Source organism: Megalops cyprinoides, chromosome 3 (genome assembly GCF_013368585.1).
Source record: "Megalops cyprinoides isolate fMegCyp1 chromosome 3, fMegCyp1.pri, whole genome shotgun sequence".
Classification (NCBI taxonomy): domain Eukaryota; kingdom Metazoa; phylum Chordata; class Actinopteri; order Elopiformes; family Megalopidae; genus Megalops; species Megalops cyprinoides.
Genome location: NC_050585.1, coordinates 15104997 through 15130726, shown reverse-complemented (window position 1 = coordinate 15130726; position 25730 = coordinate 15104997). Strand labels below are relative to the sequence as shown.

Below are 25730 nucleotides of genomic sequence, written 5' to 3'. Positions count from 1 at the left end.
TTAAGGCCTTGTTTTCCAAGGCTTAGGTGAGCAAATCTGGAGGGTATCCTTTAATCAATAGCATCAGGCTGGTATTGACTGATGCTGAGATTATCCAGGTGAAATGCATGTCATTCTCTCCAGCTCCTGTCTTATGCAGCCTTTTGTGCATGCAGCTAATTCCCACCTGAGTATTTATTCACCCTCTTATTTCCTTAGTGGCATTTGGATAAACATTTGCACAAGGCCTAGGAACCCACACACCCAGTGTCAGCAGTGGGAGTGTACAGTTTGTTATTCGCGCACACATACTGCACCCTACCTGAATGCACCGAGCCGCTCTGTATTAATGGAGTAGGTTAGTGGTTAGATGGGCGCAGTGACCGTGCAGTCCCTGTGCTGTGTGACCTGACGGAGAAACGCAAATTGTTCCCACGGCTGGCCTTCGCGTCCAGCCAAACCCCGTGCCTTGAACACTGGGGCTTCAATTAACTTATCACACTGTCATCACATCTGAGATGCAGACTGTGGCTCAGCTTGTTTTTGTTGTTTTTTTCCCCTTTCTCTCTCGATAGAGGAGGGAGGGGATGCCTTACCCTCTGTCGCTCACCCCTCTTAATTGAGCCACCTGTTTTTGTTTGCTCCATTACTCTAATAACTGGCTGTTACTGACTGAACACCCCCACCCTCTTTGTGCTTAATTGAGTCTTCAGAGCAGTTGTGAAATTGCAGCCATCGTGTTCTGGATTGACGGTCGGGCGATTTGGTGCCCGGCTAACATTTGACAAGGTAATCATGTTGTCTTTTCAGTGAGAGGCCTCTGGCAAACAGGTACTCTGTTTAACAATAAACAAGTCTGACATGGTTGGCGCTCTTTTTATGAAACTACTCGCAAGCCGAGGTCTGCATTCCCTGAAACCACTGTGAGGTTTCAGTGCTCTCCACAATGTCTTGGGAAATCAACATGTATCCATCAACTGTCACATTAATGAATAGTGGCTTCATTTTTACGGCAATGCACAATTACTTTGATTACACCGGAAAGGAGGCTGAATTGGTTTTCAGCGTGGCTTTTTAATCCCCGTGTATTGGGAGTGCAGAACTGACAGGACATCCTCGCCTCTATCAGACTCTCTTTTGAAGGGAAGATGACTGTGTCCCCATGATTTCATAGTCTTACATAATAGACCAGGGGATCAGCCCAAACCCCTGACCGGGTGCATGCTTTCCTGTTTTGCCGGTAGAAGTGGGACTCGCTGGTCTGTTTGGAAATAAATCACTGCAGTGCCCCTCAGAAAGGGAGCTTTTTAATTAACAGAGCTGTGCTCCTTTGTGGCGGTAATGAGAGGGAATGAATAATGTGTTATATTAGCAGGCATTACGCAATGTCATTACAGGAAACGTGTGGTTTTGAAGTACTCATGTGAAAACTTGTCAAAAGCTGAGATTGGCGGAGGGAAAGCCTCATCTGTTCTGGATTTTGTCTTATGTTGGACACATTCCTCCCGTCCTGCTAATGGTGGGAGTAAATCAATATTCCTCACGAAGGAATAAATATTGGGAGAGATTTGGGCTAGTGCCTGTGATGCACCATTTCACTGATAGATGCGATCAGCTCCTCAGTCCAAATGATGCTGGCAGACATCTGAAACTGGAGGGGTTTTTAATATATATATTTTTAGTTTCTAAATTTGGGCCTCGGATATTTCTCTTCAAAGCCAGATGTAAGAATGCTTCCACCTGGATGGCGTAACAGTAAACATCCGAGTGCAAGTCACTGTGCTGTTTGGTCTCCTGAAGGAGACTGAGTGTCCTCATCCTTTGGAAGTGAGAACACGTGTTCAGCGCTCAGATTCTCCTCAACCCCTCAATCCCGGTGACGTCCTTCTGTTTATGTACCAGAGGGGAGTGTACCCTCCACCTCACTGGCCATGTTGAATCCCCGCTGTGCCCGTTAAACACCTCTTGTCCCCGGTGGAGACGAGGCGGCACTGTGGTGGCAGGCTAATTAACCCCCAGGCTATTGCAGGCCTGTGCTGTCAGTGTGGGGCTAACGGTGTGAGGACAGGGGTTAGCTCTCAGGTGTGTCACAGCGACAAGAGGGCCCCGTTAATGAAAATGTGCCGCTGCCTAATGGAGGCCCATCTGAACGATCAAACTCTGTGTCTCTAGGAGTCGCTGCTTTGGCTCTGCCAGCGGTCTTGAGGGGAAGGGAGAGAGGCGCTGGTCTTGGGTTTGTGGAGAAATGATGGAAGCAGTACAGTATTTGTTCAAAAATCAAGGAAGATGAGCTAGGATTCAATCCAGTCGACCATCCCTTCACCCCTCCACTGAGACCACAGGAGCACTGTCTATGGACAAGAAATGGTTTGGATGCACAGATTTATTGTTTTGCGTATTGTGTGGTTTTCCACCCAAACAAATCGGTAACACTGACCAAAAAGTTTGTCAGTCCCTTATTGTCCTGATTTAACTGGGAATGAATCAAGGGTCAAGACATTATACCATTAAAATAACCAGGCTATATATAGTCTATAGATGGAAAGTGGAGAATACTTGATTTAATTATGATTCATGTTACTGTAGAGGACCCCAAGATAATTATCTGGGGAAAAAAGCACCAACTGAAAAATTCTTTATTATAAAGTAATAAGTGATCATAGAGTGAAAAGTAAACGGTGATCATATTTCTGTGTTCTCGGACCACTGTGTAATGCAGGTTTGGGATCTGGGCACTGTTACCAATGTTACATCAGTTATTCTAGAATATGACATTTACAGACTCAGTTTGTTTGGATAAAGTGCGGAGACCAGGCTGCTGTCATCATGGCCGACTCCTCTCTGTTTATGATAAGTCTGGGGAAATATTTTTGGAACTATCTAGCTTTAAATTTAACTTTAATGAAGTGGCAGCAAGCAGTGATGTAGACTGATGGATCCTGGACATTTTTATATATACATCCCCGTATCTCATGTACTAGCACCTATTGCTGACTTGGTGAAGTGAAGTCTCAAGGATTGTGTCTAAAGTGGGTGTAACAGAGGCTCCACTTAGAGCTGAGGATGCTCAGCTGTGGGCCACCAATGCCTCTTATTGGACAATTGAACCATATAGTTAACGCTACAGGAAGAGTAGATTTTCAGATGTGGACCTGTGCATGTCAGGAAGGAAATACCTCAAGCATTTACAGTCCTCTACAGGAAAATAGAGGAATGATATTTCTTGGTCTTTTTGTACTCTGTTTAGACTGATTTTTTTTTTTATGTTCAGTGCTTCAGAGGGTGTCGCTCTGGTGGGGGGAGTGGAAAAAGCACAGACACCACAGCGGGCTGGCAGTGATCTTAGCAGACTCTCTCCATGGTGTAGAATAGAAGTTTGGTCATTTATCCGACGTCCTCCTGCTTTGGCCCCATGCACTGTAACCATAACTGTGCCACCTGCTGTCCAATGCAGTCGAGTCGAGTGAGAAGAGACGTTGCTCAACAGCGGAGAGGAATGCAGGTCTGTGCTCCGTCAGGCACGCGGAGATGAATGATCTATCAGCAGTCTGTGTTACCTTTGTAGGGCCACCCATCTGTCATGATATGTTGGATCTTGCTGCTCTTTAATTACTGTGCCTTCGTGCACACGTCGCCGGAGGGGTCCTGGTGCTGCTCTCTTACGAAGGAACAACGCAGCTCAGATTAAATCCATCTTTCGTGTTTCATCATGATGAACATCAGTAGGCTGGGTTTGATCAGAGCAGGCTTTATGTGTGCATGGCTGCCTTTAATCTCTCGAGTCCCTTCAGATGCCTGATAAACGTCAGTTCCCCCCTTCAGCCTACACAGTGTTTTCAGCTGCGGAACGGCAAAGCAGGCCGTAAACTCTAATTTTCGTGGTAGAGCCAGTGACGCCATCCACTATATAGCTCCCTCATGGTGTGGTTGTCTTTTTCAGGAAAGTTGTTTAAGTCTTCCCACACTTTGACCACTGCCAGTTGAGAGCTGCTGTTGATGATGGACATTGGGCCTTGCTCATGAGTTTTGCTTTTCTTTGCTTTTCTTTTTGTTGCTGTTGAGCATGTTGCTGCATTCAGTTTGACATGCCCCTCCAGGCCCATTTCTCTAACGACAGTGTGGCAAAGCCACCAAGGATGATACAGTGTTCTGCGACTGCTCTTCTCCAACGCACGAAAGCAGCATTGAGTATTCACCCGCAGCTAGTTGAACATTACTGCACCGTTGCCCTAAAGCTCCTGCAGTAGAACTGTGCTCTCACCGCCAACTGCTGGATTCGATGGAGCAAAAACGGTCCATCCTAAAAGAGCTAATGTCCAAATAATTAGCACAGGCTGCTGTAACTCTTTATATCTCACAGTGCTTTAATAGCCCCTTCCTCACAGCCTCCTTGGCTTTGAAGAGGAATACAGAAGGCATTGTTAAAAAAAAAAAAAAAAAAACGAGGGAAAAAGTGCCAACGTAGGCACAGCTTTCCTTGGCAGTGTCCTTGGCAGAACCCACAGCGCTTTTTGGAGGTAGCCCGGGGTCTCCTCTCCCAGCGGGCAGGGTCCAGATTGCTTTTGCAGCAGCCTGCCACAGAGGCGATAACGACTCTGAGAGCAACATGGAGCGGACAGTGAGCCTGGTGTGTGCAGCACTGAGGAGTGGAGCAGGAGCGCGTCATTTTCAGTGCCTTCTGTTTTCACACCAACAATGCAGTCCATTTTAGTTTTTACTGTTAACTTTTTTAGCTCAATTTATTATTCATAATTTTTTCCCCCTTTGGCTGGATCAATGCTTTCCGTTGCCAAGCAGTGTTGTAATGTTCCTCTCAAAACCATTATCTCTGAGATTTATTGCACAGAGTATCACCATTCCAGGTGTTTCAGGTCCCATGCTTTGCCATGTAAGGATCCCACCGTATCCATGCAGGTTTGAGGGCCATTTCTGTGGAAGAGAATTGCACACAATGTCTTACACTGCTAAGTGCACAGCTCGAAAATTTTCATTTTTCCCCATCTCATCCCATCACATAGGCTGCACGGTGTTATGAAATGCCACATGCAGAACAGGTGTGGACTACCACAGCAGTGAGAATTATGGAAGCTTCATGAAGGCATGCAGCTTTCAGCTATCCTGCACTGCTGACTGCTTTTCTGTAATTGTTAAAGTTCAGAACAGGCAGTTTTAAAATACTAAATGTTGCTTAAGAAATCCACTTACGCAGGAATATTTACTACGCTTGCTAAATGTTTAAAACATTTGACTAAATGACTAAAATATTTCATATAAATAAAACTGTGCGACAGCAGCAAAACTTTTTAACACGGTTCAGGTGAAAGCCAAGCTGAGGTGCTTTACATTGTAATGCGGTTATTAAACTTATGGAGGTGTTAAATAAACTGAATGGGTGAATTTTGCTTGGTAGAAGTGTGTTAATGGTAGATGGGTTTGTTTCCTGTTCATTTCCTGCTAAATTGCAAAAGAGAAAAAAGTGCAATTTGAAAATGAATCTCCTAGGAGAAGAACTCTTTTAGTTTAGGAATAAATTCCATAGGTAGAAGATGGAGGACCAGAGTAATTTACACTGCAGTAAGCAAGAGGGGTTTTGAAGCTGTGTGCTTGTAATGGAAACTCAGAAAATGCAGAGTGACAAAAAGAGAAGTGAGGAAGAGAAAAGACAAGACAAGCAACAAAATTCTTATGTAGCCGAAGAGAGCGCAAGACAAGATAAAAAGGAAAAGTAATCTATAGACCTGATGTACCTGGGGCTGAGATTTGTCAACTTTACAGTTACCACTCATGCTAAAACAATTATTTTTTTTTCCTATTGGGCAAGGAAAAGGACAAGGTCCAAGCATTGTGATGCTAGCGCTGGCAGGGACAGTGTGTGGTGCCAGTCCGTGGTGATGGCTGTTTGAGTGTTTGAGGTGTGGAGCCGGGTGTTGCTCACGCCTTGGCATGCCAGGGAGGAGAGGTTACAGAGGACAGCAGGCAGGTAGAAGCTTCTGACAGCTGAGGTGACTCTTGTTCTTTCCAGAGGTCCAGATAATTTTTTGGAGGGGGACAGGGGATTGGGGAGGGGGGAATTTAAGGGCAGGCTTAAATGATTTACCACCAAAAGACAGTGCCTGCGATCCTTTCATGGGTTGTCTGTTCCAGATTTATGGCTTCAGCCACAGATGAGAAGATACATACACAACCTCAGAGATTCCAGTGTCAGGGGCTGGAATTTTCCACTCCTCCATCTAATGCAGCTCCAAGCATGTTTCTGCAACTATAATGTAGTATTTTAGAGTCAGTCGTGCTGCTCTGACATTCTGACACTGACATTGGCTTGTTGCAAACTTGGGTCAAATGCAAATTCAATCAAAAGTGCATTTAATTAACTGCAACTGAGTATGCATATTTGAAGCCAAGTTTTCATTCTGTCTTGTATATGCCAGTTTGATCACCATATTGTGTTTCCCCTCAATATCCCCTCAATACATGCATTCAGAAGATTGTTTGTTTTCTCTCCCTACAGCATGTCTCTTGTGTCCTATATCCATGAACATTTTATCCGTTTATGTGCTGTGGCATGCATATGCAGAAAAGGTCATGCAGCCTTCTCTTTTAAAAACAAACATAGCTCTCCCATTTTTATGAAGCCAGTAAATGTCAGCCATTTGAGTGGAGCTGTTGAGCTGTGCATTAAGCATGCTGGAGCCCAGCATAGGAAATCTTAAATGCTTGGTGTTATCGGACTTTATAGCCCGGGAGTTGGGGGTGTGAGATTATGAGCTGAGATTTTAGGTTTAGTGATAATGTCCAAAAATGAAAGTCAAGGCTTTCAACAAATATCTTATCAGGACATCAGAGCCTTCCTCTGCTTCTGAGTAACCAACATTTTCTTCCATCAGTACCAGGATCCCAGGACAAGTGTGGAAAAAAGGAATTCATTTAATTAGCACCGAAACTCGAACCCATTCAGAAATGTAACCCTTCTTTTTAATACCATTAGCTCTAATTGTCCATGGATTTCAGTAACAACTTATTTGAGTTGACTACAATGGAAAAATAGAAAAACCCATGTCACTGGGTACTTCCCACAGAGTTAAGTCATCAGAAGGGACCTTCACGAAGGTTGTCACACTGTAATAATAACAGACGTCTCCTCCCCTCTTCTCTGTCTCTTCCTCCCTCCCTCTCTCTTGAGGAGCAAGGGGAGTTCTGCAATAAACGTAGCCACCTCTCTTTGACTATTGTCTGACTGTGAGGAAGACGAAGGTCACTGAGCCTTGTTGCAAGCTAATGAATTATGTTTTGAGGTGAGCAGCGGCTGAGAAACTCAAGCTTTCCCTCATATTTGTAAAGTGAAAGTATTGATGGTGGAGCTGATTGATGGAGAAAAATGTTTATCAGCACAGTTTTCTTGGTGAATAGATGCATATGCAAAGAGTTGAATGGGGCCCCCGTCTTATTTATAAGCAAAGTTCAATGGGGTCAGGTTTGAATGTAGTGAAGGGATGGGTCATTTTTGTAAACGTGAAGGACACAGGTAAAGGGGATGAGCAGTTATTTTCATCAGAGGAATTCTACTGAAAAATAGATTGTTTCCTCTGTGTTAAATCGGTAGCTGAATTATCCATTAATGCATGTCTCAGTTTAAATGCTAGATGGTTTAAAGAGACACCTTTTAAACAAAAAAAACTGCATTTTTGTCCCACTCCTTATTAAAAGGTGATGGAGGTTGTCCGTTAGGCATGTTTTATGTTAGACTGTAATAAACAAATAAAGGCTTGTGTGTGGTGTAGCCAGAACTCTCGTTAACACCAAAAGACCTTTATTGCCCCTAGCTGGCATGCAATACTCTCAGCCCATCATTTTCAGTGTCTCTTGAGAAAGTAAATTATCTCTCTGTTTGTAAAGAAATGATTGAAGTTGTGAATTCAGCTTTTGTTAAATATTAAATGGATAATCCCTATACATTTTTGACTAAGGCAGATGTATTTACACCCCTAGCTCTTTTTCAAGGGGACAGTCACAGAAACCAGTTTAAAAATGATAATTAAATTTCATTTTACCAAATGAAGTAATCATTTTGAACTCTAGGTAAGGTAACTCTTAAGATATTGAAACAAACCTACAGACACAATGAAGACCTCCCTGATTTGTTGTGACATCACTGCCAACTTCAGTACTTAACGTACGTGAAAGACACCAAAACAATATTGACATCGTAGCTATCACTGTAGATATGACTCCACATAACAATCACTGGAACAAACCTTTTTAACAACTTGTTGGTTGTATCAGACAGCAGTTTAATTTTTAATGTAGTGGAAATGTGTGTTCATTTACTTTCATTAAACAGTACATTGTATGTAAAGTTTATACTGTCAGGTAGAATTATTCTCTGAATTGACAGTTTTAATTCATTTGCTTAAATTTGGTCAGACTTTTAGAAAACATGCCATTATGTTCATAGTGTGCATACATGCCCTGTGGATGATTATGTCTGTAACATTTGATTCAGTTTTTTTACTGCTCTTTTTAAGTGGTGCAATAGTCTGTTGAATGTGAATTTCCTTTTATTATTTTTCCTGAATGGGAAGTATATTGCTTTTTGACAGCTTGATGTCAATCGCAAGATTGCTTAATGCTTTACAAGATGATGTTTTCAGAAAGTAATTTAATAAAGGACAAAATAAATGGGGAAAGAAGTGTACAAAAAGGTAATCACCTTTTCAGCTGCCTTTAGGTTAGATGCATTATTCAAGCCCATACAGAGCACAGATAACAGACCATGTTATTAAGGAGGTGGCATGTTAAGTTTGTGTTGGTTGTGTGCTGTTGGGTTTTTCTTTAAACCCATCTTTTGTAATTCCCCAACCAGGGGCCACATCATGTGAAAGGTTTTCTGGGACCAAAGATGAGTTTTGCTTCCATTTGCTTTCAAGAGGCGCACACTTCTGAAGTCAACAGTGTCTCCCTGTGCATATTAAACAAGTCTTTCGCACCAGCAGGGAGACCAAATGTGGAAACGTACACGGTCGAGCTGTACGCAAATTTGACTAGCTGTTCTGAATCATTCAGCAATTAAAACGGCTGTTTAAAGACTTTTTACAAGCGGTATGTGAGCTCGGAATATAAATCAAGAACCACGTTGCAACATCATTAAAAGTGTGAGATGAGTTTTATCGATTTCTTCCCCTCCCAGTTCTCCCCCCTCTCTCTTTGTCTTTGATGGTAGTGTCTGGTGTACCTCACAGCCTCCTGCCTGCTGGCATCCTCAGTGTCAGCTCTCATCACGTATGCTTGTGCCTCCCCTTCTGTGTTTAACTGTCCTCTAATCATTATTTAGATGTAATTATGTATTCGCCGCACAACAGGGCTGCCGTGCTCCTGCTGCGTGTGCAGCCGTACCGCTGCTCTGATTGGCTGAGTTGCGGTGCTGTTTGCACGTGTACTGGGAACCGTGGTAGGATTCTTGCTTTGGCGCTTGCAACAGTCATCCTTTGACCTTTGGGTCTCGTCAACACCTTTTCAGTACGATTTTTAGAAATCACACCAAAGAAGTTGTGCGTCCCCTTTCTAAAGGAACAAAACATTTTCTCTCCGGTTTCCTTTTGTCTCGTCAATGGTGCCTGCATCAATCTCCGCTTTAAGGATGTCCCTGCGAACGGCCCAGTCACTGTGGGGCTTTATTAATAGGACAGACACCAGCAAGGAAGTATTTTCAGCCAGTCTTTTGGGATGCACGCCGTTTAGATGATGAATGCGCTGTTGAGACATATTTGCAGTCCCATTAAAAGCCAACTGAGAGTAGTGCAGAGCATTGCTCCCAGGCAATAAAGTACTGGGCTGAACTCCTGACCCTCAATGCAGGACCTGCAGGACCTGCCGCTGCAGCACATTTTCCAGTACTTTCTCCCAGTACTGAATCGTTTAACAGTCCTTACGTAGCACCAAATTGTGCAACATTATCCTATTTTTTCAGATTTTTTACAATTGTCCCTTAGTAATTAGACAATCAGGGGTAATTAGCTAGATGTGTTTCACAGGAGAATGGGATTCCCTATATAGAACAACAGAATGCTCATTGGTAACTTGTGGTCTGAAAGCATTCAGCAGGACTTGGTTTTTCAGCGGAGTACAATTGTTAACAAACACATTGTGAGTCAAGCGTCAGAGTTTGAGCATCAGAATGTACAACTGTAGGGTTCAGATATGCATGTTTCTTTGCAATTCAAGACATGTGTCGGTGACTTGATATCCACATGTAGGTATATGTTGTTTCAGGCTGAGCTTGAGTGTGGTGGAATGTTTAATTATATAACACCTTTTTTGGAGGGCTTTGAGGAGAGGGCAAAAAAGTTATTTGCTGGTTTTGCAAGTGAGAGCTTGCAGGCTGAAGTCATAAATCAGGAGTGGGTGCTGCTTACAGGACTTGTGACATTGTACTTTAATGGTGCGGTTTGGAAGGTCACCATTTCGGCTGATGCACAGAGAGAAAGCTGACTGTAGTGAGAATGTTTTCACACTCATCATGTCCGATGGCAGAGACCTCTGTGTTGGTCACAGAATTGATTGCTGTTTATTGACACACTATCTATTACCTTTTAATATGCCCTCAGCTATTCGTGTCATGACAACTCAACCCAAACACTGAAATCCAATTTTTTTGTTCATAAAGTCAAACAGCCATAAATTATCCTGCCAAAAATTCTTTAGAAAAACTCTCAGATGGCAAAATCTGGCATGTCTCACCTGAAAGGGATCACATTTGAATATATTTTGTCTTGCAGAGTTATGAACATTCTCTACCCTAATGATGTCTGTCAAGGGAACCCTAACCCTAAAACCTTGAACCCTAACCTCAGCTCCAGCCCCCTTTCCCTTTCCCTCTCCCTTGGACACTAATCTGAATAATGAGATTCTGCTAGTGCCGTTGACATTGCAAGAATAATCTTAGAGAGGGTGCACTGGCTGTTTAAGCCAGTACTGGTACTCCACAAGGTTCTCCAATCACCATGCAATCATTGTCTATCATCTGTTATTTATTCCTGTGACGTCATGTTCAGTCAACGACAAGAATTGTGTTAGGCAATAAGAAGGGTAATGCTGTTCACACAGGATTAGATTAGCCAATGTCCTCTTTTTTTTAAAACCGAGTAACTCCATACTTTTTGCTGACTCTCATTTAATATCGCTCAGTGTAAATCTAAATAATTTTCACTGTGCTCAGCATTTTCCCCCCTGAACAAAAGGCTTACCATGTTCTGTCAGGTGCTATTGTCCTCAGCAAATGTAGTCTATTGTGAATTGACATCTGTGATTTCCACCTTGGAAACGATATGAGACACCCATACACCACTTCAGTCCAACAATGCCTTGGTTGTTCCTTTCTTTATGTTAGTCGAGAGAAGATGTGCTTTCTACAATGCACATGAGAAGAGTACTTGTTAATGATGCAAAATCAGCTTAACTGTTGAGTGTAAAACCCTGCAGTGGAAGAAGTCAGTGAAGAAGGTGTACTATTCTGAGTGACCTGTCACTTTCTCAGCTGTCTGTGCTGGTAGGTGTTGATTAGTAGGTGGTTGCAACAGCATCCTTGTTTTAGAAGTGCACATTTAGAGAAAAATCACATTTTGTTTGTTCATTATTTAACCTTTTTAAAGGGTGATTATTTTAAGTTTTTTAAAACATATATACTTGTACTTGGAAATTTAGGTCTAGCACACACAGGGTTCAGCGTGTTAAATTCTTGAATTAATCTAGTGAAAACAAAATTGGAATATTCTCTTAGGTATTTACATTACGTTTCTTTTCTACAGTGTGCCTCTTTGTAAACTCCTTGTAAACTTGTAAAGAGTCTGTGCATTAACTGCTGTTGTTTTCAAATAAACCAGTCAAAGTTTAGGAGACTACAGATCCATTAGTATGAAAAAACAAAAGAGTAATTAAAGTCTGATAAATATTGCAAAAGGGAGTGTAGACACATTTTAAGAGAGCATTAAGCTCTCATAATATAAATACTCAGCTGTGCTGTCTACCTTATGTGTCGGTACATTATTGTGTCATTATGTGTTGGGTAAAGTTGGGATATAGGCCAGGGAATGTGGTTTGTGGTGCAGCTGAGATAATGATGTCTGTCATCAATGTCTGATCTGATTGCATGTGGAATGAAGACTCAGTGGCTGTTCAGAAGGCCATGGTAAACTTATCAAATCTTAACAAAGGGAAGGGGTGGAGGAAGTTCTGTACTTGGGGAAGGTGTGCCAGAGCATCAGTTAGGCATCAGCGAAGGGTACATGACGGCCAGCTGGTGGCCCCACATGGTGCCCCCCCAGGAGACTCGAAATGCTGCCGTGGGTCACGGGGTCAATTCCCTGCCCTCAGTCCTCTCAGAGGCTGAGAACAGATCCAGTTGTGCGCTGCGCTTGGTATGCTGGGACAGCAGCCTGCGTGGAGCTTCCTGGCTCCAGTCATGTGACGGACGGGCAGCCAATCTGCATTCCCCAATTCTGCATCCCGTTGGTTTTTTTTTTTTTTTTCCCAGAGAGGCGGGCCTCTGCCTGCAGATTCCACAGTTTTGTGTGGAAGCCATGTTCTCTCATCCATTGTGTGAAACAAATGACCCGCCCTCTGTTCTCCACTGTGCCGATCAATGTTAGCCTCAGTCCAGGTCATTTAAAAGAACTGGTTTCCTGTGGCTCCTGTGTTTATTAAGTCTTTACTGGCTTTATTTATGGAGTGTAAGTGTGCACAGCTTTAATATGGTGAAGGATCTGGCTGGCAGTCCCAGACAGCCTCTCCTCTGCACCATTACCCTGTTTGATATTGGTGAGATGATCACAATTATTCTGTCTGGAAACTGTGCAGAGGGCACTGGAATCTGTCCAGATGCCTTTAACAGGAGTGAAGCAATCTTGGCTGTGTGTGTGAATGATGATTCGAAGAGTCATTAGCTAAAATCAGCATCGGAATTGAAATGTAACACCGCAGGACAAGGCTGCATTGTTTAATGACCTCTCTTGAGCATTGAAGTTGTTCCTTTCAAAGATCGCGACGGCTCTGAAAGTCATTAAGACCCCACGTAAGTATCTCTTGTCATATAGTTGCAGCAATGACTGCATTAATTTTACGCTAAATGTTTGTGTCTGTGTGTGTATTGCCAAATGCAGTCAATATGCTCATATGCCATCATTTCACTCCTTGTAGACTGAACACCTTTCCAGGGCCTCTTTTTGGAGGTCTGAGCTGGCCAGTACTCCTACTCTGTTTGATAGTAATTGTTCAAGTCTAATTTGATCCTTGGCTCCCATAGGATGTCTATCTAGATTTCTGTGCCATTTAGCAGCTTGGCATACATACTGCTACAGCTCCTGGGCAGAGCACCCAGATCTATCATCCAAAATTCATAGAGTATGCTCACTCACCAAAAGGCTCCTGAACTGGCTATGTTCTGCCTCTTCACCATCACAGGATGGAGTGGTTACTATGGACACAGGTGAGATTTTCTGACCTAATGTCCCACGGCATGGAACTGCCACAGACTCATTGTTTCAAGAGTCTGTTTGGGGAAAGATGGCATTCCCTGGCCATGGCACCAAAGCTTTTAAAAAGGACAAGGTCTTCCCCGCAATATCTGCCTGCACTCTTACGATCTTTACATTAAAAGAGTGTTCCCTCTGGACATGGGCATTAGCAAGGCCACTGCATCTTGGGAATGACTTGCTAGCATCTTACGAAGGAACCAGGAGGCTCCTTGAAAAGCATACAATTCTGTTGGTTGGGGTCAGATTCATTGTGTCTGCTTTCATTAGTGATATGTTAGTACAGATACTGTATATAAGATTGTATGCAGGCCTTTAACATGGTAGATGTCTTTATTTGGTTGAGGAGCCATTTTAACAGAGATTGTCCACTGCCTGACTGGAGTGAAATGCGGGCACATGATTAAATGTGTAAGAGCTTTTTGGAAGTTGAAATGCCAAGATCAATTTGAATCTTGAAGCAGCACTTTCCTGCTAACGAGTTTCAGCAAGTGTAGCATACATAAGCAGCATTTTCTTTGCCCAGAGCACACCAAACCTTTTGTAAACCGCTAAACAGTATTATAGTTTAAAACAAACTGTCAGCCATACACTGACCTATCTGTGTCATTCAGAGAAAATAACAGGATAAATTACATAATCAAAGCTTTAGCTAATCAGTATGCCCGATTAGTTCATTATTGCAGTGCCCCTCGAAATGCGAGGTAGTGGTCATCTTTGGACCTGCTCTGTGTGTTACCTCTTATACAGCCTCGGGCTATTTTTGCATTCTTATTTGTTAGGCAGATCCCTTTACCCGGGTCCATTCTTACTGCAGTTATTTTCAGTGTGATTCAGGTTACTGGATTTACATTTTTCAGTGGCACAACAGCAGTGTCCCGGCAGTGTGAGTCGGCCTTACCTTTACCACACTGCTGTGCATGGCTTTTAAATAATTAAAAGAATGAAAACATCCTTGTCCTCTTCAGAAGCGCTGAAGGTTCTGGCATAGGGCTGTCTGCATAAGATGAAGGGTCATTGGTAAAGCTGTACAGTACATCATTTAAATTCACTGCTGTCACAGTGATAGCTGTTTTTTTTACGCCCCTTTTGGCATTGACATGACTGCAAGCTAAATAAAGGGGAGGGGGAATGATTTGCATTTTGTGGGAACAAGTGAACAAGGACAACTCAAACCCTGCTCAGGTGCACAGGTGAGATTTACTTGTAATAATCCTTTGCCTGTATGATAGCGATATGTGAATCTGTAAGCCATTTTTAGTGTAAGCATAACCATAAAGATGAGCGAATTGTATAACAAAGTCTGAAAGTTTCAGTAATTCCATTGCCTGGGTTTCTTGCGATAACCGTATTTATAACAGATGAAGTGATGGGTTTCTTTATTTTCTTATGGAGTTTCCTTTTAATGAATACTGCATCAGAAGAGTGCTCTTCCTGCCCTCTGTTTGCTTGGGAAAGGTCACAGGAGCTGTGTGCTGTAAAAGTCGATTTTGGAGATTTGGCTGAGGACCGTTCCCATGCGAACAGAGGCATGGTGCTGAATCTGCGGATTCTCATGCGCCCGTTTCCAGAGGAGTCCCGGGGTGAAGGCCTCCCTTAATTTGCCATTAAAAATGCAAAGCGATAACTTCCGAGGAGATCATTTGCACTCTTTCAAAATCACTTCCAGACGTCCCTTTTGCCTTTTTGCATAATGTATTCATTAAACCGAGACCGAATTCATGAGCAGAATATGGAAGTTTAGCCGCTCTACCTCTAAGCTGAATTTAGAAATGGGAAGCGAAGAGACAGTAGTTTGTCAGCTTATTGTTGTTCATGCTAAATTGGAGGCAGGGACGTTTACTTTGGTGTATAAGCCTGACTCGGTAGATTTGTATCTTTCAGTTTTACCCATGAGATTGAGGCGTACTAAAACTAGTAATACAATGCATGTGCCTCGTGCTTACAAACAGCTATGAAATATAAGCAGGAAACAGTGATTGCATTAGCATAAGCACATTGTCTAGCAATGATCCTTAAGAGCAATGTCCTACATTGTACTAGCATTCTCTGAGAGCCCAATGATGATCTGTATGAGCAAGATTACATTGCGTCATACCACCACAGGGGTAACACCTAATGGGTGCTCACCAGCTGCAGTGCACTGCACTCAGGTACTGGGAGCGAAGATGTGTCCACGTTATGGAAGGAACGGTAAAAGTTGAACAGAGGGTATTTTACTCAGCATTTGGCTATCGTGAGCGGGTAGCTCACTCCACCACTGAAGTGGAAAAAATTGGGATGTGCTGACATGGAGGGGAGGAAGTACTGCGAAAGACAGCCAGGAGGAAACTGCAGCAAGGGGGTTAAATGACAAACCTGCAATGCGAGTTGAGGAAAATACAAAAATACTTCCATTCCCGGATTGATTGTGAGATTCGGGGTGGAAAGCAGTGATAAGAAATGACAAAAAAGAAGAGCTTTATTTCTACAGTCAGATATGGAATAATGGAATGTCAGGCGTTTTAAATGAGCAGTGCAGTCCGCGTGTAGAATATTGCTTTTTGATCCTCCCTCTCAGAACACGCTCGTCACGTTTATTGCTCCTTTTGAAATCTATTTAGCACCCGGGTGTCACTTCCCTGGTCCGGCTCTCCGATGCAACAGCTCTAACGAGGAAACGATGGAGATAGATGTCCCACCGGACGAACAGAGAAGCGAGGGACAGGCCGACTGTAAAAGCACCGCACAAATATCTGATCGGCCCTCCTTTAATAAATCCATCTCGGCCTTTCGAGTGTGTATCGACGTAAATTTCATAGCCGTAACTTAGCCACTCGCCACCTCTCTCAAATGGATAATGCCATGATGAGTGGCTCTCAGTCATTGGAGTAAAAAATTGGAGTAAAAAAAAAAAAAAGGTGGTGTCATAATAAGCTGGCATGCAGCATTTATGAGTTCCACTCTGCGCCGACTCAGCAGACACTGCCAGTTTAACTAATGTAATATTTCAAGGTCTTGTTTTATTAACACCCAGGGGGAAAAGCGCTTTTTTTCCATCGCGCAGAATATGAAACAACTTCTGCTCCAACTTGCAGAGGAAAGTGACTTTGAAGCACGCTCACGCAAGAGACTGAGCTAACAGCTCGAGCTCGGCAAGGCCCGGATCCCGCCCCAAACTGATAAATCACGGCTTTACATCCAGCAGCTCCTAATTTACTTCCTGGGAAAGAGACATGCTTTGGACATTTACACAAACTGTTTTGCGTGGAAGATTGTTCTTTTCATGTCTCAGTTTGCACTGGGGACTCTGCTGAGCTGTAGCCTTTGCTGGATGCTGAATTTTACTGAGGAGCTGAGTGCTAGTGTTGGCCAGAATGAGCAGATACTGGGCGTAATACAACAGGGTGCCTTCATTGTAGTTTTGCAGTCCTGTTTCGGCTTATTCCCCATTCAGGCCACAATGGCTCTTCAATCCTTCTCCCTCTCTGATATTTAAACTGCAGTCAGTTGAGATGGAATTCCCATGATTGATTTTTGTGTGTTTTTTTTTTTTTTTTGTCTGTACTTCTTTTTTCTTTTTATTGTGTGTGATAGCTGCGGCTCTTCCATGTAGGAAATGCTATTCCCAGTCAACCACACAGCATCAACTGGTGCCTTTTGAATGTGACCTTCAGGGACACTCTAATTTATCACTGGACTCTCAAACCCTCTACTCTCTATGACCTATGCCTGCCACAAGTCAGCAGCAATATTCCTTTCAAGGCTGCAAGTTGTCTAAGTGACAGAATGCAGTCAGCTGGAGGCAGAGCCTCTCCTTTCACTGTGTAGCTCTGCTCCAGCTCAGGCCTTGATCTCAACACCTTTCTGTCATGACTTCGATTACCTGCATGTTTTTCATGCAAGGCGTGATTTGTTTTTTGCAAGGAAAAAACAGTAAATGCTCCTCAAGTGTTTCTCAGTCCAACATCGGCTGTATGAAAAGAGTGTTTCCTGTTGACTCATAAAACTTGGCAGAGGAGCCCTATGGCCCATCAGAGCTCAGGGCAAACCCAAGCCCACTAATGCCCACTCACCCGATACCTTCATGACACTTGAGCTCTGACTGCATAGCCCTCCATCCAGGCCAGAGACCGCTCTGCTGTGGTGGAGTGCCGTTCCTCTGCTGAAAAACACCCCCCAGTTCACAGGAGCTCCTTCTTAATAACCCACAGTACATTAACCCTTTACACAGTACTGCACCCCTAAAGGTACTGCCTGCCAGGGCCGGCATGCATGATGCCTGGGCCTGCGACAAAATTATTTCAACGGGACCCCGCCCCCACCCCAATTAAAATAAAAATATGCTTGACAGCACGCTTGGAATATTCAACGCCATGCTTTATTGTTAGGACAACTGAATGTCATTCAAAAACATTCAAAAAACAATTCAATATAAATGCTCTGAAGATTCAGTACATATCGTTTACACTAGCTAGTGCATAAGGAACCTGGCATGTCTCAACCTTATAACCAAGGGCAGATAGGTAGCTACCATGTTAGACTCAATAGTTACAAGAGTTTAAATACAACAGCATAAAGTAGGAAACTATTCCAAATGCACACTAATAATAAATAATGCAGAACCGGCAAGTCAAATTCAGCAGCTGTCAGTCTCGCAGTTACCCTACTGAAACGTTTAGCAAGATAGCTAAATTACCTCACTAACATCTAGTAGGGTTCTCATTTCGCTAGCAAGCTAATTTGCTGTTTTCAAACAAGACAGTGCAATGGGGAAAGCGCATTCCTTACTTCAAGTTTTTTTTCTCTTTTTTTCTTTCTTTTAGCTTTTGAGCCCCGGATTTGTGAGTAGACATTTTAACAGCTCGAAGGGGGTGTGGACGAATTAACGTAGGACTACCCTTAAGACCAAACCATTTTGCAATATGATAGGGGGGACATATTTAGGCTACATATTGTGGAATGAAGATAAATGATTTGACGGCAAACAATGTATTCAAAGAAAATGATGCAAGCACGTTCTTTGTCTAAATTTGTCTAAATATTCCATCAATCAACGGCCAACATTTATGAGTGAGGATCACTCTCTCTCCTGGGACCACCCCGCCCCCCACCATGTTGGACATGTTAATGCTTACAGTATATGTCATAAGACTGACCTGCAGTGTAGTTTTACTTTGCTGTATTCTGTGATCCATTCTTTCCTAAGCAAAACACTAGGATGAGATTTTGAAAAGAATTAGATTTTGAAAAGCTTTTGAACAGCTAACATACAGCGCGTAGGAACGAATATCTCCCAATAGTTAATGACAGTTGTTCGCATGGTTATAAGGATCACGTTGGGGGCTCCTGTGTGGCTCATCTCGACCCCGATGGGTTCGAAACCTTCTGCACCATCTGCTGACAGCAGTCAAAGAACTTACAGCCGCACAGAAGATTTGCTTAGCGCTTCCGTGGATAGGGGGTGGGTAGGTCAGCTAGGTTTTTTCTCCATTTCACAGCTCTCAGGCACCCTGTGATTCATCAGACAAACTTGTCAGATGATGTCAGTGGTGTGGGGCCTACCATTCACTTGGTGCTCGCTTCACTGCGGTGCACTGTGAGACTTGTAGTATGAAGAATGGACATTGGCAGCAAGCAAGTGTATTGGTGGATTGCATTCGTCTCGCTTCAGTGCTCCAGAGGTTGGCACAGAGAGACGAACCTCTGTACAATCGGTGATTCCACTACAGGGTTGCATAAAGGGGTGGAAACAGGATTTCAGAAAAAAGATGAAGGAGGGGGGAAAGAGCAGGGCCAGTCTATTTGTGCTCTCTCTGTGTCCTAATGAGACCGCGATCCCCGGCGGTTGCCAGCATCTCACAGGGATGTAGAAATTATGCACTGGGCTGTCTCGCAGCTGGATTGCCCTGAAACAATCACTTTGTTTTATTACTTTCATTTATAAAGGGGTTCCACTCCCTTTTTGTTCATTTGTCTGCCTCTGCTGTAGGCCAAACAGCTGTCTCTCAAGCAACCTGCTTCAGGAGACATTTACATTTTGACTACCGCCGCCCCTTGAGTACGTACTGTATGATCCCACATCAGAAAACAGAAGGGACACGGCCATCCTTTCATCCTGTTCTGCCAGCGTTAGGCCATGCAGTACCAAAGGCATTGCATTCCATTCTGTGGCACAATAAATGAATAAGTAGCAGAACATAAAGGAACCATTTCTATCATTCTGTTTGATTTATGTATGAGGCTTTTAGTTTTGTCTCTGCAAGCGAACCTGAAGCTTTGCATTTTACCCACAGGTGATCCTTGGGAGTAATTGCACTGAATTTGCAGCGTGGGCCCCCAGACCATAGCTCCTACCAGAATGAACTAATTATTATTGTCTTGTCTTTGATGTTATGAATGTTTTTGTTACTGTTATTATTCGGTTATAATTAGACGCAGTGCCTGAGACCAATCAACTGTTATTATGAAGTTAATGAAAGTGTATTATTAATTACATTTCATTTATTATATTTGTTCTGTTCTGTGTTAGTATGACTATCATTTCGATACTCGTCTCCTTGTTTTCAGGAGCACAACAGCAAAAATGCACCCAAGAAAAAGGCGGTGAAAGAGTCCAAGTTCAAAGAAGCCAAGAAAGCCCTGAAGAGAAACTTCAAAGTCAACACCAAGATGACCTTCACTGAAGATGGAGAGGTCTGTATTAGCATTTTATGCGTAACCTTGTGGAAAATTTTATTCCACAATAAGTTCAATACGGGTCACTGCCAGATACAATGGGATGTCAAAACTTCAAAACTGTGCCCTATGAAATTCTTTGAACAGTACGAGTCTGCCAGAGAATAGATTGGAAACTCAACAAGATTTTGACCCAGATACTTGTACATATGCCAAAACAAACCCATGGGAGCTTTTTCATGTTAATGCAATATTCTTGTTCTTTAATGTATTAAAGGTACACTGTCACAGACTGACATGTAACCTAACAGCTTATTGCCATCCCTTTCTCCTCCTTTGTTTGAGCACAATGGGAATTCGGGGGTTTAGTGTTCAAAGGACATCAGACACCCTCAAAGGGACATGATCCGTTTAATGTGAGAAACCTTTCACCCCCTCAGTCACTGTCATTTTCGTCTGCTTTACGACAAACAGAACTAGCAGCTTTTACAGCCTTGAAGTTTATACAGCACAAGGTTGTAATACAAGAATACACAAAAAGTGTTGGACAAACATTTATTAAGCTGTTTTTCTAAGGGTAATTCATTTTGTGTGTGCTGGGCACATCCTACTAAAAACCTCTTCCTGCAGTGTTTAAAGTACTTTTTTGCCCCAGGCACACACATGTACACATATAAATGGTAAATAATTAAGTGATTGCATGGTAAATAATGTCAAGTAAACTGACTTCAGGGAAGCAACTTGTATAGTTTTATAATCTGGAGTCATTAACATTCAAAGAGAAAATACATATCTCAGTCCACATGTATCTGTAGTTGTTTGTAGAAGTGTTTGGGTCCTTCTGAAAATTGTAATTAAATTGAAGTGTTGCGTCTTAAAAACATAAGCAAGTCTATTTTTAAAACAAAGTCAAACTACTGTGCATCTCAATAGAATGTTCTGAAATTTATTTATCTCCCTCAGGAGCCCCAAATCCAATTAGTAATTTACAGTTCATTCCCATCAACAGTGGTGACACTGCTCCTTGTCAGGGGGGCTCTCTCCTGGCATTTTATTGAGGATTAGGAATTACCATACTAGAAGGGTAATGTTCTGGGCAGGATCACCTTAACCCCTTTCCTTGCCACTGGGTCACCTAGTCTCTCGCTGAGACTGCAAAGTCAAGGGTGGCATTATTGAATCCAATCACGGCAGACCCGCCCCGCCAGTTCGCGGTCGGGCCGTCCTTGCGGCAGGCAGTGGCAGGCCAGGCATGCGACAGTGATGCTCCGCCTCGCGCGTTGTTGCCCCGTCCAGATGGTGCAGCAGTGGCCCCCACTCCAGAGGACGGCGGCGCCATCTGGCCCGGAGGACAAGGAGACGTCTGGCATCAACGTGGAGGAGGCCCGTGAGAGGCTGAGGAGGGAGGACCAGGAGTTCGACAAGCAGGAGTACAGCAGGAAAGTAAAGGAGAAACACCGGGTAAGAACCAGCCCTACCATAGTCCCATATCACAGACTCTACACTGAGAAACACAGTGTAAGAACCAGCCCTACCATATTCCCGTATAACAGACCCTACACTGAGAAACACAGTGTAAGAACTAGCCCTACCATATTCCCGTATAACAGACCCTACACTGAGAAACACAGTGTAAGAACCAGCCCTACCATATTCCCGTATAACAGACCCTACACTGAGAAACACAGTGTAAGAACCAGCCCTACCATATTCCCGTATAACAGACCCTACACTGAGAAACACAGTGTAAGAACCAGCCCTACCATATTCCCGTATAACAGACCCTACACTGAGAAACACAGTGTAAGAACCAGCCCTACCATATTCCCGTATAACAGACCCTACATTGAGAAATGCAGGGTAAGAACCAGCCCTACTATATTCTCTTATAACAAGCCTTGTACCACACACAACATTTCATAATGGCTTACGTAGTACATCTGGCCATCATCGGAGGGAGTGGATTTTAGTGTCTCTAATGATGATGAGGTTGCCAGAGCGTGATATGTGATTTAAAAGGCTTACAGCAGTACATGTACATCAGGGATCATCTTTTTCAGGCACATTAGTCATTCAAAATCAGGTTTTGACTTGTATCTGCTGACCATGCAAGCTCAAGCGAGCTGCTCTCCTGAGGATGTGAGTAAAGCATCTTTTTTTTCAGTACTGCAGGAATTTAATTACTTTCTCCGTGTCTTCTCAGAGTTCTATACAGCATTCCGCTACACATTTATTCTGTTTATCTCCAGGCACGCAAGCTTCAGAGTCATGTAACCCCCCCCAACCACCAACCCCTAACCCCACCCGTTTGAAAGCTCAGACTCCGTCTCAATCTCAACCGCTCTGAGCCGGTGAGGAGTATGACAAACACATGCCACAGGTCATTAACGCGACGCGTGGCTGCCGAATGCGGGCCCCACAGCTTACCCCCTCCGGTCGTCACTCAAACGGAGGTCATTACCAAAGAATGATTGAGGCGTGGCAGGAGACAGATGAGGCGTGGAGGAGCGGAGCTACGGGGGGCTTGTGCCCCGATCTGACCCAGCACAGCGAAAGAGACGGAGACCATGCTGGGGAAGGAGGGATGTAGCGGGGTAGGGAGCGATTTCCTGCACGTTATGATTCGGGGGGGGTTTCATCTCGCGAGGTCGCTCGGCACATTAAATCAGTATTAAACACGCGAGGAGCCTGTGTCATTAATCTCTCTTCCCATCCTCTTCCTCTTTTAATAGCCCCTCTCTCGCTGTGTGCTTAATTATTTTTCTGGGTTTTCCGTATGCGGAACAGACTGATGAAGATTGATGTGATGTCACTGAGCTCCAGTGAAGCGATCGTTGGAAGGACACTCTCAATCTCCCTCTCTCCTCCCCATCTTCTCTCTCTCTCTTTCTCCCCCCCATCTAATTCAAATTCAAAAAATGTTTATTTGCATAAATTGACTTTCGTTGTACTTTTACAAGGAACAATGAAAAAATGATGCAAAGTGAATAAAGCCAAAGCAATTGAAATGTTATCCCTGCTCCCCATTACAAAAATATGCCACTAATGAATTTTTCTGATAATTATGCAGTATGGCAGGAACAGACAAAATTGGCTGCCATCTCTCATTGCACAGTTTATGCAAGCTCTCCTCAAAGGATTTTTGCTTTCTGTTCTACCTTGGGTAGAAGAAGAAAGTGGTGGATGAATTTGCAGCATTAGGGGAGGTATTTGGGGGAGGAGAAAGGGAAATGATCCACTGGTTTAGCCTCTCTCAGTGCATTCATAGGCTGTTTTGGTTGGGTCTCCAGGTCTGTTTGTGGGACATATTTTGGTGGCTAAACTGTGATCACTCATACTCTACTATACTATGATTAATATTGCTCACTCTCTGTCTTTTTCTCTCTCCCTCTCACTGTCTCTCTCCTTTGTCTTTCTGTCTCCCTCCCCATTCATACTGTCTCTCTCCTTGTCAATGTCTTTCTCTCACTGTCTCTCTCCCCCCTCACTGTCTCTCTCTCCCCCTCTCACTGTCTCTCTCTCTCCCCTCTCACTGTCTCTCTCCCCTCTCACTGTCTCTCTCCCCTCTCACTGTCTCTCTCTCCCCCTCTCACTGTCTCTCTCTCCCCCTCTCACTGTCTCTCTCTCCCCCTCTCACTGTCTCTCTCTCTCCCCTCTCACTGTCTCTCTCCCCTCTCACTGTCTCTCTCCCCCTCTCACTGTTTCTGTCTCTCTGTCTTCCTCCTTGTTGCTGTCCCTCTCTCCCTCTCTAGACGAAGGAGATAAGCTCTAGTGATAATTTTGTTATGAGCAGTCCAGCTGTTCATCATAACTCTCTCAAAGCTTTTTTGTGCCCCCCCCCCCATCCAAAGCCCTAAAATGAGGCTTTCCAAATATCAGCTTGTACCCCCGCATGACATGCACTGGACAGAAACAAAGCCCCACCACACCCAGGAGACAGCCTGCACGCGTGCTTAAACGTGTGAAATGTTAAAGAGCTAAGTGTGGGCAGTATTCACTTACAAATCAGGGTTTAACAAATTTAGTTTAAACCCCCTCCCCTCCACTCCCATAGAGCAGGATAGGCCCTGCTGAGAAGAGCAGATATATCTTGACTGAACAGGCTTTGAGTTTCAAAGAAAGGTCCTTTAACAGTCTGATCTGCCACAGACTGCTGAATAACTTACAGCTACAGTGATGTCTTTAGCGTTATATCTAGTAGAGCAGTGTTTTTTTGATGAGTTAATATCATGATAGATAAATTACAAAGGAAGATGCTTTTCAGTGTTTCAGACTGGCTTGAGTGTTTTTCCTCCCACATATTATGCAGAGAAAACAACCAGCTGTAAACGATGTTGTTGCTGTTCTGAATCTGCTGTAATTCAGCTAAGCCCAGCTATTTGGGCTTCAGCATCCTCTCAGCAGTTTGCCGCATTTAGACACATCACCCCAAAGTGCTTCATAATTGCGGACGACGTGTGAAGAAGGGGAAAACAGCAGCTTTTAAAATCTATTTTAATTTGCGTCGCACGCCACCGCTGACACTCGAAGACGCGGGCCCAGAAATCAGTTAGCAGCGCGCCTTCGCACATTAATCATCCCTCCTCGGATGGGACGCTAAATATTGCACATTTACATTCCGTGACCCTGCGAAGAGATCATCCCCTTCCCTTTGGGTAGAGAGGCACTGCCTCCAAGAACTGGCCCTGAATCAGATTGAACTCTTTCCATATAGTGGTTAGGGTTAGGTTTGGACTTTGGTAAACTGAGTCTGGATCAGATTGAACTCTTTCCATATAGTGGTTAGGGTTAGGTTTGGACTTTGGTAAACTGAGTCTGGATCAGTTGATTATTGGCAGAAAGTGTCCTCCTGGAGAGGAAAGTGCACATCCTGCTCCTGGGGGGTGCAGTGCTTATGAGCATTCTGTAACCCTGGACAGTGGTGTGAGGCATCCAATTCCTCCAGGTTCAAACCAGACGCTTGCAGTTACACAAATTGGGTCACTGCCGCTGTGTTCTTATGCTCCTATTGCCTCTGTTGTGTGAGTTGCCCGTGATGGGTGTAGGTAGCTTAGCATATAGCTTAGCAGATAATATCATGTAATGGTTTCACTCACTCCCGAGCAGTGCTCTCCCTTGTGTCCCACTCCTTTCTCTTGTGTTTTTTTCCGGTGTCCTGTTTTCTGCTGCTGTTGCAGATCAGAACTCTTCATAAATGTCCGATTCGAATTGCCCCTTTAACAGTTGCTTTAATTAGCCACTCAGTGGCATGGCGGCAGCACTGTACACAAAGGAATGGCTGGGATGCTGGCCGGCGGTTTAATCAATAGAATACAGTGTTAACCATCCTGATTTATTTCCTCTGAAAGGGATATTCACACACAGTGTAAAGGCTAATGGCAGAGGGAGGCATAATTAATGACAAAATTGCACATTTACTTGTTAATTGTATCCTCTCCCTTTTCTCTTTTGTGGCTTATAAATTGACCATCCACCAAACGGCGGTTTAATTGCCTGCAATGCTTATTGAGTCTGTGAACTGTTTTTTTAGTCCTATTTTTCATTTTATTGCCTTGAATTCATTAAAATGAA

At 43.6% G+C, this 25730-nt stretch overlaps 1 protein-coding gene across 1 annotated transcript in view; it reads left to right on the top strand.

The window, feature by feature from the left end:
• Positions 1–25730, top strand: part of ddx10 (DEAD (Asp-Glu-Ala-Asp) box polypeptide 10) — a 104570-nt gene that overhangs the window by 39186 nt on the left and 39654 nt on the right. Inside the window, exons 14-15 of the mRNA XM_036524239.1 lie at positions 20052–20177; positions 21456–21620. Coding sequence (XP_036380132.1) covers positions 20052–20177; positions 21456–21620 — 291 coding nt within the window. The remainder of the gene's footprint in view (positions 1–20051; positions 20178–21455; positions 21621–25730) is intronic.